This window comes from Rhinichthys klamathensis, unplaced genomic scaffold (assembly GCF_029890125.1).
Source record: "Rhinichthys klamathensis goyatoka isolate OS25496 unplaced genomic scaffold, OSU_Roscu_1.1 h1tg000557l_1, whole genome shotgun sequence".
NCBI lineage: Eukaryota > Metazoa > Chordata > Actinopteri > Cypriniformes > Leuciscidae > Rhinichthys > Rhinichthys klamathensis.
Genome location: NW_026607025.1, coordinates 2,244,128 through 2,257,712, shown reverse-complemented (window position 1 = coordinate 2,257,712; position 13,585 = coordinate 2,244,128). Strand labels below are relative to the sequence as shown.

The following is a 13,585-nucleotide window of genomic DNA, read 5'->3' as shown; positions in this document are numbered from 1 at the left end:
GCCAGACTTTCAGACGTAGTTTGAAAACACTAGCGCGGTTCAAATAAACAGCAGCTTCTCACGGGCCAGAGCTGCAGTTGTTGCCATTAGATGAAGAGCTGTTCTCCAGCTGGTGAGGATCTGATGCCTTAAAAGGTAAAACATGGAACGAGAGAGCAGATATGTACACTAAAATAACCTATACCCCTCATATTACTGCTGCAGATAGCATGAGTTTACAGAAGGATATACAAGGAAAAGCTATTAAATGGAAACTCAAAGCTGGATTTGAAGAACCCACACGAAACATCGATTCTCAGATTTCCTTTTATTCTCCAGTTTCACATTCTGAAATAAAGAAAAAATCAGTATTTTTAATTTTAATTTTTTTTTTATATTATACAGCAATCTCCTGTTGGCAGTCCGTTTAAACTCGCAGTACTGCCACAGGAAACTTCAGTATGTAACACAGAGCAAAAAAAGAAATCAATTGCACTTACTTCAAACAGGTTATAGACAGAATTAACAACCAACGAAAACACCAAAAATAACAAGAGAACACTAAACTGCTCATACATATATACTTATTTAATTGCACGAAACAAAAATAATGCATAAATATTCATTACACTAGTGTACAAAAATACTTGTACATTTCTTCTTTTTTTTTTTTTCAAATATTCTCCAAGCAGACACAGATAGCAGAGGTTTGGTGGATTCAGGGCAGAGGAAGATGCAGAGGAGGACACGAGAACTCGAACGAATCCGCTCGGTTCACGTCAGGATCACAAACGGAAACAAGACACCCAGTGCATATGTCATCAGTTCTTTAAAAGAGGAAACAAAAGTACACAGAGACTGGATTGCAAAAATCAAATTCAGGTCTCCACCTTTCACAAAATGCAAGAACAAGAGGCTGAAAACCTTTAGGGTTAAGCTGGGACTTGGAAACACGAGCGCAAACGAACAGACGAAAAGGTTTGCATTCTAAAACTTGTCTTATCGCATGCAGAATGACGATACACCAACAAACAAAAAAAACACATCTACAGGAGCAGCTAGACATGTTGAACGTCTGCGCGTGATTGGCTCGTCAAGCGCAGCTTTTGAAATGGAGACAGTACCGTGAGGTTCGTCACCGTCCTCAGAGTGCTTTAGAGAAGACTTCCTCCAGGAAAATAATCCTTCATGCTTAGATTGTCCATTAAATAAACCTGATTAAATTAAACGCTGAGCCCGGTTGTCCTTCATTCAAACAGGAGGGAGAAATAACTAAACGTCTGTTACGGAACGGCATCTGTGGAGACAAGAGCAGAGCATTAGCTCACAGTCAGAGACAAGCGACCATATGAGGTGAAGTGACGGATACTCACGGATTTAACAGAACTGGCGTGACTTCCACCCCGGTTGAGAACTTTCAGAGGGAGACGGGTACCAGCGCATCTACAGGCAAGAGGAACAAGAACAGTTATGAGATCTTTGATATATTGCAGTCAGATGTTTCTTTTATTATAGGAAAGAAGCCTCAATTTGTGGTCCATTACCGAATATTATGTGCATATAATGTGCATAACATGCTAAAATGATGTACACTTTAGACATTTAAATTAACTTCATTTGATGAATCAGAAGCAAGAAATAATTTCTTATTTTTTCTGTTTTATCATTTAGATCTTAAATATCATTTAATCAAATGTAATCATATTTTGAGAAATCATCATGTTGATGTTAGCCTGGTTAAAAAACAGGAGATAAATGTATTGCTTTTATGTGTGTCTCTTCTTGTCTGTAATATGGACCATTATTTACGTGTCTGAAATAAAATAATAATAATAATACCAGACCATTCTCAGTTGTAACTGAGTTATGGTCTGGCAAAGCGTCATAGACAAATCATTTCCAGAGGGGCGTCACCAACGGACGTCACGGATAGTCCTAAAACCAATCAGAGCGATGAAGGAGATGACGTATGCAGAGCGGCGGAGAAACATCTCCGAGTGTTGTTCTTTGCTCGGTTTTTAACAAAAAGGAAACGTTCAAACCGCTTAAAACAGACGCGATAGCTGATTGGAACGAGTGATGTTCGACGGCGGCATCCATCTTTGTAATGTAGGCTACAAAATCTGCTTCAAAATCCCAGCGCTGTCGTCATCGTGTAAAGCCCGCCCTAACGTTTCTGATTGGTGCCGCGATTTCGGCGGATTGGAAATGGGCTTGAATGAGCTCTTTGCCAGACTAACTTTCAGAGCAAATCTAAATTTGCCGGAAGTTGTCTGGGTTTTCCCAGGCTATGTTGATGTGTTTCTCATCAATGATCATTGATGCGTTTACCATTATTATCATTTGAAATGCATATTTAACGCTTTTATTTTATTAATCTTTAATCAAATGTAGCTAATTGACTTTAGTGCTTTCTGTTGAGATGGTCAAGTCTATAAGTTTCCAATAGACAGACGACAAATGCTCACGTCTCAGAATATTGTCAATGAATGGGACACTACATTTTATTCAATATTAAATCTTAAAATTCTGGCTTTCATTAGATTCTTAAAAAAAAAAAAAAATTATATATATATATATATATATATATATATATATATATATATATATATATATATATATATATATGTACACACACTCCATGATTCCTGTTCTTTACAACAAAGCAATTGAGTGTGACTCCTGTAAATCACTTCAGAAGTGGGAAGTTTCCAATAGGCAGCTTTATCAACCACAACACTTTAAAATCTCCAAAAGAACCATATAAAAACCTTCTTGATGAACCAAAGTTGCTGCCAAGAGCCATTTTCTTCTTCTTATTAATTACATTAAACAATGTAGAGGGCAAAAACCCCAAAAAAAGAGAGCAATTTCTATAACAACCTTCATAGTCAAACTATTTTAGCGGTGCTAATGAACTGCGCAGGAAACTCTTATCAGTGCATCTATAAACATCTTTCAGCAAGATGACATTAACTCCTTTCCCGTCCTGCCTTCCCAAACCACGCCAAAAACACCCACTTCCCCAGCCAAGGGCAAGAGAACGACCACAATCAGCCTGGCACGTCCGTTTCAGCCCTTCGGTGACTTATTCTGGACTTCCCGCACTCTTTACGAGGCGTCAGGAGGTTTGACCAGAGCGCAGGCATTACAGCTGTAATCTCACTCCGGCAGGTGTGTGTTGGAAAGGTCTGGAGGAAGAGAAAGCCAAGTGCTCTTTTCTTCCAGCAGTTTAACTGCAGACTTAGTTGCGTCATCCCGGCTACACGCAAACATGCCAAAGGAATTCCATTTCTATTTTCCTTGAGCTGAATAATGCTGGGAGAAGCAGGAAATTATCAAGTCATTCTACGAGACGAGTGCCTTTCCATTTATAATGGAACTTTTGCACACCAATTTATATTGATATTTATGTCAAATAAATTTAAAATTTAAAATGTATGCACCATATAAAATACATTATTTGAAACTAATGTAAATGAACCGCCATTAACGAACAAAAAAAAGCTATGCTAATGTCACTTTTTGCACAATTTTATATCTAAAATTTAAAAAGGGCACCATATAAAATTTTATTTTATTATTTTGAGTTATTTATTAAATACATTTTAAAAGTCACCCCGCCTACCCATATAGCATATCAAAATGATTTAAAAAAAAAAGTCCCAAATAAAAATGGCCAAAATAAGATAAACCCACCAATATATGGTAATTTTGGAAAAAACTGAAAATAAAACCAAATAAAGTAAAATAATAAGACATAAAAATGACAAAAAAAAGCTTAGGTTAGCTTAAACCAAAAGTAGCTAAAAAAAAAGACAAATAAAATGGACCAAAAAAAAATGTATATATGACAAGAAATAAATAACCAACATTTTTATTTTGTTATTTTTAGTTTAACTAAATAACCAACAAACTGAATAGCTAACCACCAACGGAAGACTCAAACTCTCTGAAGGCCCTCAGAGTGACATCGGGCAGAGAAAGTGTTAGCGTGTGGATCCATTAGCACATTCGCTCTTTTTCTCACCCAGAGGATGAAACCTTTTACAACCCCTTTGAGATCCTGACAAAACCAACTGCGCCCACAGCCTTAGCCAAACACCACTGTAAAACATTTGGTTGGGGGATCGAATCTTAAAAACTAAAAATCAGACAATTAAACTTACAAACAAACAAGCTCAATTTACGCTTTAAGGAACCTGTTAACATACAGTATGGCTCAAGAGACTTCAAGTAAAGCCTCTTCATCCATGACCTTTAGCTTTCACTGGATTGTTGCCATGACAACCACAAAGTCTAGCCTATCCGATCAATAAACTTGATCTGTCAAGCAGTAAGCACAGTCTTCATAAACAGTCACATTAAACAACATGCATGCAAACAATGCAAGATTGACAATAAACCGTGACAATGCCTGCGGAGCCTCATACGTTTTAAACTGGTAAAAGTGAATATGAAAAAGTTTATGAACTACAAGAGCAGTTAAAGGCAAAGTGTTTGTGGGAGACATTCACATGTGCTGCTTTTAATGGATCATAAAATTGGTTGCACATTGTTTTTTGGCTAAACTTTAAGCGGCACCTCTCTGGGCACAGATTCACTCAGCGACCAAGTCATAATCCAACCTGAGACGCAATTAAAAACAGCTTTTCTCTGATGTCATCTCTTAGCAACACTAGCAGGCCAAGGAATGCTGTTCTGAGGGATTCTGGGTAATCAGACTTGTCATGTTCAGAGTGGACCCCTGACACCACCTCTGGTTTTGCTGCGTCATGTGACCCAGGGTCAGTTTCCATCAGAGCGCGAGTCAGGGGCATTATGGGAAAGGTAAGCTTGGTTCGGTTAGACTGAACATTTGATAACGTTTTGAAGCGCATGCTACTCTTACTATTGCTGCAGTATACAGTACACATTGCTGGATGAAATGCATTTAACAATGTGCAAAGCTAACGGTGTGGAATAGCGGCTCCCACAATGCAATGCATGGACGATTTTTTTCTGACTCAATTGAACAGAGGACATTTACAATAAAAAAAAAAAAAAAGATTTAAAAGATTCACAATAATGTCTAAGTAAAAGTACAGTAGTACACAAGACATGAATTGGTACACCCTTAAATCTTGGGCTTTACCCAGAATCCTTTAGATGAGGATTGCAAACAAATGATTTAAAGTAAAAATGCTAAAACCAAAATAGATAAGTTTAAGGCCCCGTTTACAGCTGGTATTAAGATGTTTTTCGGTCAATCTGATCACAGGTAGACGAGGGAGACAGATTCCAGTTTACACCTTGTTTTAATCCGTCTTTTTTGTCCACTTTCATCCACTTCTGTCCGGATTTCTTCGAGAGGAGGGTCTTTAGGCGGTAAATGTATGTTTGTTTTTGTTTTTTTATCTAATGGACGAAATAAACTCGTGCAATTTACATATGAACATGTCGGAGCTTTAGTTTCTGCTCTGAACATACATTTTTACACCCTTAAAACTTAAATTGTGAGAACTTCATGTAGTCACTAACTCCATATTTAGAAATACCCCCCAAAAAAAACCACATTGTCACTTTGGAACTGAATCCCCGTTTGTATTTTCAAAGTACAAAAGCACAAGGATTTGCTACAAACTAATGGAAGTAATTTTCAAGAAGTGTTGGCAATGTCACACTGGACATAAAAGCCCCCGAAAGCAGAGAGACAGAGTGATAGTCATAGGAAAGGGGAACACACCGGCTGGTCCCTCACCTGGGCGTGCAGGGCGGCAGCGGCAGCAGCAGCGGCGGGGTAGGTGAAGGCGGCGTGAGGCAGGCCTGGGGTCAGTTCAGTGGTGTAGAGAGGATACGGAGCCCACGCCTCAGGAGACGCAGGGATCAGTGCTGCCCCCGTCAGGTCATCTACAGAATCACACACATCTGAGTGTCACATACAGAACCAGACGCCAGGGAGCGGAAGCACTTCAAGAGACCCGTTGCAGCACCCAAAATATACACTACTATTCAAAGGTTTTTGAATGGTAATGCTTTTCAACAAGGACACATTAAATTGATCAAAAGTGACAGTCAAGACACGCGTTACAAAACATTTCCAATTCATCTGAATCAGAGATTGATGGCGAATCAACGCCATGTTCTGGAGTTTACTCACATGGGTCTCGAGCGATGAAATGTGCACCAAGAGCCGGGTGCAGGTTGGACGGGTTTGGCGTGGCCATCAGTTTACTCTTCGCCATCTTTGTGTTGGCTTTTGCAAACTCCAGACGAAGCGTCTGAGGACTCTCTGGGTCAAAGCGGATGCCCTGAGAACAGATTAGAAGTGTTGACCGAATACGGTCCAATTATTCAATCAGTTTTTGCACAATTGCACAAAACAGGGGTGTCCAATCCGGCTCCTGGAGGGCCACTGTCCTGCATAGTTCAGCTCCAACCCCAATTAAACACACCTGAACCAGCTAAATCAAGGTCTTACTAGGCATACAAGAAAATGTAAGGCATGTGAGTTGAGGTAAGTCAGAGCTAAACTCTACAGGACAGTGTTATAACAGAACATCAGGTTTCCCTCTGCAGCACAAGTGCACCGATTCCCAGAGCAATCCACATCCAGCCAGAAACACATGACGTCATGGAACTTTTCTTAGGGACCAACATGTGTACGCAAGAGAAACTTCCCCCCCGTAGAGAAGAGCAGCATCTGAGTCAGACTTTTAAAAGCGAAGTTTGGAGGACATAAAGCACAGTGTCTTATAAATAATTAAAAGTTGCCATCGCTTCAGCTTACTGACGGACCAGCGATTACTTACGTTCAAGGCATTCTTGGCCGCTTCAGCCCCAGACCGGCTGTCAAACGTGACAAACCCCACAGGCTAGACAATGAAAAGAAACGCATCAGATAGAGACAATTTTATTTTCCAAACAACACAAGTAGAAAATAGATCCTTAATGTACAGTCATACTGCATTTCAGCCCAAAAATCAAAGGGAAAAGAGTTTAAAAATATGATTTGTATTAAAATTGAAATATTAAAATCTAATAATTTTAATTTATTAAAATACAATTAAAAACTTAAACCCAATTTTAGGACCAAGATTTTATGAGAATTAAGCTTTCTCTCCTAAATTACATCATTAAAAAAATAATATATACATTTGGGGTACATTTAATTTCCATTGATGATTATATTTTTATCCTAAATTTTCTTCAGAAATATTTTATCCATTAACACCACATACTTTATTCTCACACCAATATTTTACATACCCTGTTTTTCCAGTTTGCTTGAAATTGCCTTTATGTCCCTTTAGTTTTTTTCAATGCCCACTTTTTAAAGTAGTCTCAAGATTAGATTTCTACTATCTAAATACCTTAGAAATAGATTGTTTAAATTCAATTTTCAAATAAGAAAATATTTCACTTTATTAATGTCCACAAAAATTCTGTTAACTTTTTCTTTTAGTTTTTAGGGGGTGTTTGGTTAAACCCAAAACCACGTGACCAGCATCATGTAATGTCATTTTCTTGTGCGGCAGATATTTTGAACATTATGGTAAATATCCTCCTAATTTGTTTTACATTTCATCTCCAATGACATTGTCAAGTAGTATTTAAGTTGCCGGTCAACTTGGGTACATTATGGTTTGCAATATTTATGATTGTCAAATAAATAAAATGTGGTTAATGTGACCAAATGTTATTTTCTCGATCGGGTTGTCAACCAGTCATTTTTTTGTACATAAAATATCTAGACTGCAGCTTTTGATATTTCAAAGTATAGTTTACATCCACATGGACAGGAGTTTCATGACAATCTTGCAAAAAAAAAAAAAAAAAATTCACCTAAAATTAAAAAAATTCACAATTTTGTTAATATCAAAAAAGTGTTTAATGATTGAACTCTGCAACTAGTAAAAGTACATAAAGTGAAACCAATAGTTTTGAGAAAGCATGTTGTTTTTACACTTTTTTGCTGATGTGAAATCTACCCTAAATTATATTTATTAATACACATTAATTTATGTAAATATCAATTTAAATGTATGTTTTTTTTGGTTTACATTTATGCGTATTAAATTTACACATCATTGGAGGGGAAATAATAGTTTCAACTTTACCTGTTTTGAGGTCAATTTTATGAGAGATCCTTCATATCCCTGTTTGATAAAAAGGACAAATTCAGAATTAATCGGATTTTAATTTGAGAAAACTTACGTTGTCAGTCAAATAAAGAGGACTAACAAAACTTCCAGCTTCCCCCTCAGGCTGGCGTGTCTTACCTTGAAGGGTCTGAACAGCAGGTAAAGCTCACGTGGTTTGATGTCGACAGGAAGCCCGCTGACAAAGAGTGTTCGTACCTAGAACAGGGAAATGCCTAAATGACATCAGCACACAAATGACTGACAGATACACAGAATGCCATGACCTCTGAGCTATGAGTGCTGGACAATGTATGGTCTTAGAAATGTGCACCTGAAAAGGAATAAAAATAGGAATTGTTTAGAACTACCTTTGAACGTCTCTCTCCCTTCCTATTGTGTCAGAGTCTCCCCGTTTGTCTGCAGAGTTTGCTATTAGAGACTAAATATGTTCAGATCAAAATCATGAGATTGTGTTAGTTTAGTGAGCAGAAGTGTGTGCGTGGTGATCAAGTGTGTGTGACCCTATAGCATGGATGCAGAGACTTCTGCAGGCCACGGACAGCATTATTGCTCCAATGTGAGTGGAAGGTAGAAAATCTAATTTAACTCGGCAAATTAACAGGATGGATCAAATGATATTACAGTGAACAAAGAGAGAGAGCAAAGGGCAATCAAATAAAGAAAAAAAAAAAAAAGTTAATTGAAGAATGAACATAGCTAAAAGAAACTCGACCTCAATTCCCAGAACACATTTTATCCAACAAATTAAAACTAAGTATCACAGATTCTAGAGTTACCTAAAAAGCAACGAGCATTTAAAAACAGATGTAGCAACTCTATACAGATCTAGAGGGCAGAAGAGAAAGATTGGATGAAGGACACAGTGTGCTATGACCTTTTACGGAAAAGAGGGAGAACTTTGGTTCAGGCTGACCCATCGCATTCTCCAAACGCTTCAGAGGTGAACAGACTCAATCTGAAAGACACTGGTTTTTGGCTCAGTCTCACAAAAACATGTCCAGGACCAAAAGAAAATGAAGATTTTTTTTTTCTTTATTGTGACAAACACAACTTCCCCACAAAGGTGTCAGTTTACAATTGACTTTTTATTCTGCATTTTGTAATTCCTATCATTTTCAAAACGGATTCGATTCAATATAATATATTATAATATATAATATAAAAGCAACAATACAATTATTAATAATAATAATAATAAACACCCCTGTGTTTTGCAAGTCTTATTATTCTCAGTGTAAATCGTCAGTAATTTGTCCTTTAATGTTGAAAGCATTAATATAATAATAATAAAAGTTCTGTCATTTCGATTACTCTCAGTGCAGAAAAAAAAAGCAAAATAAAATTTAAAATAATGAAAATGCAAAAAAAGGTAGTCTTTTTAATGGCCATTAATCAAAATATTAATATTAAGTTAAATGTTTAAATAATTCATTATATTTATAATGACCCAGACATGTTTAGGAAGAAAGTCACCTTTTTATCCTCCACTAACTACAAAAAAGAACAAAAGTAGTTTTTTTTTTTTTGGACAAGCATCATGATAATACCATGATGTTATGGACATGCATGATGATAACATGGTATTCTTTGAAGTATCATATAACTGCAATGGTACAAGAATATATATGGTACCACCAATAAAACCTAAAAACAGTGTCAGATCATTAAAGTGCTAAAACAGCAAAGCATCAGAGTGTATAACTGGACACATGTCCATCGGTCAGATTCCTCTACACTTTTCCACCAATACATCATCCACTGGAAAGCCATCATTTCCTGACCGGCTCAGAGGAGCGAGTGGTGGAACGGCTGCAGGCGAGAACGGTCTCAGAGTTCAGTTCAAAAACCCTCAGCATAAACTTCATCCTCAATGTTCCTGAAACACGAGCATCAGTGCTCAAACACTGCCAACAGCTGAGAGGAGAAATAAACAACAGGAATTTAATCAAAAAGGAATAAACACACTCCACAAATAAGGGACAATGTGCCACTTAAGCAAAATAAACAGTTGATTTTGTTGGCGGTCAGAAAAACGGGACAGAAATCAAAGGGCATATATGGGGGACGTGAGCGACTGGGTCGAAGCACAGAGGGAGGAAACCCCTGTCCTAAATATTGCAGGTTCAGACTTGAACACAATGAACAATCTGAACGCGCCACACCAAACACACTGACCCAAGTGCTGCCCAGTAACAATGACAGGACGCAACTCCCACCCCAAACCCTGAACGAGAGTCCAGCTTTAACTACAGGGACATTTACACAACCATCCTCACTAGAACATTAAAAAAAAAAAACAGCTCAAGTCTGATATTTTCTGACAGGGAGTGTTTGCAAACAGCATTGTAAGGTCTTGTGTAAGTGAAATACACTGAACTACAGGAAATGCCTTTACAAGAGGTCAGAGGTGACATCTAGACCGGACCCAAACACTCAGAGAAGAAACTAGTTTAGAATGGCACTAAAAAAAGTAAGATTCTATAGAGAATATGGGCTTCCATTCAGACGGAGTTGTTCATTTCACTCAATTTACGGCAAGTGGTACATTACTTAAATATAATTTAATGTAAAGGCCTAATTAAAGACAAGCTGCAAAAAAAAAAAAAAAAGCATATTAAATTATTATTATTAAAAAAAATGGAAGTCTTGTTGTGTCTCAAGTAAATAAAAATAATGCCTCCATCGGAAGTCAGAGATGACAGATTGGAAACAAACAGAAAAAGAACAGAAGTTACAGTTTATTATTTTATACCATACTATATTTGTAATTTCTATCTCAAGACTTCAAAGATAGTCTCGTTTGGGTCTCAGATTTTCACTTTATGCAAATTAATCCGTTTGTCAAAAGAAAGTTGAACAATAACTGACTACACTGCAACAGCATAATTTAATTAGACTAAATCACATTATAAGCATTAAAAGTGAAAATAATTCTAAAAAGATACATTGTGTCTTTTAGACCCACGTTCAATATACGTCACTGTTTGCGCGTGTTTGAGAATGCTGGGAGAAAAAAAAAAGGACAGAAAAACTTCAAGAACACCCACTGGAGTGTTTCCTTGCTAAATCTGCCATTAAACTTTATCCACAGTCACACAAGAGTGTGTCTCTCATCAGGTGAGTCTCATATTTCAATGCCAACTTTAAGATTAATCATCGACAGACTCCGCATTCCTCTCAAACTCCCTCTCAAGCTTTTCCTCAGCAAACGTTTTTCCTCAAACCGCAACAAACATGCCTCTGAAACGCCTTTAAAGCGAGTTTTAAAAACATGTCAGACGCCAAAAGTGTTTCCACAGTCATCCGCCGGCAGAAGCTTGAACTTCACCAAATGAAGTTTATGTTTACTAAAAGAGTTTATTTCTCTTACCTCCTCTTCTAATGAAACACTGGTGTTCGTCTCTGAATCTGACTTCAGACTCATTGTGTAACTTTAACGCTTCTTTGTGCCAGAAAAAATAAAAAATCAGTTTTCCCTGTCGGTGATTTTGTCCCTGGTGTGCGTTAAAGTTGCAGAAGAGAATCTCGTGTCGTTTGTGCCCAGTGAAGCCGTGAGTTAAAGCCACAATCCGAAAGTAAAGGTGAGAGGTGCTCTGTGAGGGTGACAGAAGGGAAAGGAGGTGATTTTTGGAGTTTTTTCCCCCCTCGCTCACATCAAGCTCGTTTGAGTTGAAGTGGAAAGAAAGGAGAAAAGAGGAACCGTTGGTAGATTTAAAGCTGAAGTTGTGCGTCTGCTCCTCTGTCCTATTAGCGGATCAATCATGTTAAATGCGCGCACCCGTGCTTCAGATGGGACTCAGCTGCGCGAGGCCCGGCCCACTTTACCACCACCACCATCATCAACATATCTAACCCCTCCTTTACATCCATGCCTGCCTCTGTATCTCTAACCCTGCCTACACGATGGCTGTTTCCGAAACCAAGGAGGTCTATAATAACTAGAGAACCATTTATCTCAATGACCCCAAGTTCTGCCATCTTTGCTCATTAGCGTTGAGTTCTGCAGCCAGACTGTTTTGAGCCAATCACTTGAGGCGTATATGTCATGTGACTACACACTCTGGAGCCGCAGGAAAATGAGAGAAGTATTTTTTATTTTTTTTTGGCTGATGGTAGCCTACCAGAAAAACACAACCCTTCACTTGTGACTAGATAAGTGGTCAATTTCATGCTTTTAAGGTTCCAATAACTAACCAAGTGCCGGAAAAATCAGAATGCGGCTACTTTTAAATAGCCGTCAATGGAAAAGTATGTTTTTTAAATATATTTTTGCATGACAGCGCCTCCAAAGGAAACTGGTTTCAGACCAGCTTGCAAAACATCATAATGATCTAAAATGAATTCAAGTGAGCCTATATGTTGTCATCTTTATATAATTTAATATATTAATATATCTCTTATTCTTCAAATAATAAAAAATTTATTTCAATAATTTCATGAATATATATATATATATATATATATATATATAATTTATCAATATAATATATCAATATTTAAGATAAATATGACTTGACTGAAATGGAGTAATTTAAAAATATATATATTTATGGATAATAATTCACTTCTACCTAGTGCTATTTTAGTATCATTGACTATGCTATTATTTATTATTATTATTTTACTATTAATATTTTGAATTATATTTTATATTTTAAAATTTATATTTTCCTTTTCACTTTAAATTTAGTTAAAGTTTAAGTTTTGTCATTTTTATTTTATTTATATATTTTTAAATATGTCTATATAGTTTTTATTTATTAGATTTAGTTTATTTAAATTTAGTTATACTGTACTTCAAGGTAAATTCAATGAAAATGAGAAATGTTACCTTGACAACTAGCTAAAATAAAATAAGTTTATTTATTTTTTTAAATATTTAATGTTTATTTAGTAACAAAAATGTTTCTTTATAGTTTTAGTTGACAATAATAACGCTGTTAAACACGGCTTCTATCAACCAGTCCATGTGTTTGACCCTGCCTTTATATCAATTGTTATGCTCACTTCACTCTATAACTAAAATCATATCACCTAATCCTGCTGTGGATCATCTAACCCTGCCTATTTCTCTGATGTTATAGTATATCTTTACATTAATATAACATATCCAAACCTGCAGATCATTTAAAGCAACACCAAGTAACTTTTCCTCTGCGGTCGCCCTACAGGTTGGAAGCGGAATTGTCCATTACCGCTGTCGTAAATAATTTAGCCTAGCGCAGCCTACTGTCACACGCTGTTTATCCAGCACCGGCTTTGTAATGAACGATGTCCACAGAGTATGTTGCATGATTTCATGAAAGTATGATGTATTGCGACATCAGAAACGAAGAAAAACAAAATAATGGCAATTGTAACGCTTGACGTAAAGCAAGTCAAATTTGTAGTTTTCTCATGTCTCATTAGAACTACAGAAACGCGACCCGATCTGGCAATCTTACATAGCGTGGTTATAGCAG

The 13,585-nt window shown here is 36.9% G+C and overlaps 1 protein-coding gene across 2 annotated transcripts; it reads right to left on the bottom strand.

Annotated features, from left to right (window-relative positions):
• Positions 1-968: 968 nt before the first annotated feature.
• rbpms2a (RNA binding protein, mRNA processing factor 2a) lies at positions 969-11,913 on the bottom strand. Of its 2 annotated transcripts, none has more exons than XM_056239239.1 (8): positions 11,494-11,913; positions 8,241-8,318; positions 8,079-8,117; positions 6,771-6,833; positions 6,119-6,269; positions 5,705-5,868; positions 1,353-1,422; positions 969-1,276 (listed from the first exon to the last, which is right to left on the bottom strand). In XM_056239239.1, exons 1-7 carry the CDS (start codon positions 11,545-11,547, stop codon positions 1,357-1,359), a joined length of 615 nt encoding a protein of 204 aa, XP_056095214.1. In that variant the 5' UTR covers positions 11,548-11,913; the 3' UTR covers positions 969-1,276; positions 1,353-1,356. The 2 variants fall into 2 exon arrangements, with proteins under 2 accessions (XP_056095214.1, XP_056095215.1); XM_056239240.1 differs by having other exon boundaries at positions 5,720-5,868; positions 11,494-11,907.
• Between the last annotated feature and the right edge of the window lie 1,672 nt (positions 11,914-13,585).

Bases quoted from the DNA above. Each gene is read 5' to 3' on its own strand.
- rbpms2a (XM_056239239.1), bottom strand. From the start codon at position 11,547: ATGAGTCTGAAGTCAGATTCAGAGACGAACACCAGTGTTTCATTAGAA. The intron at 8,319-11,493 runs GTAAGAGAAATA...TCCCTGTTCTAG, and splicing joins GTGTTTCATTAGAAGAGGAG to GTACGAACACTCTTTGTCAG. The intron at 6,270-6,770 runs GTAAGTAATCGC...ATCTGTTCTCAG, and splicing joins CGGCCAAGAATGCCTTGAAC to GGCATCCGCTTTGACCCAGA.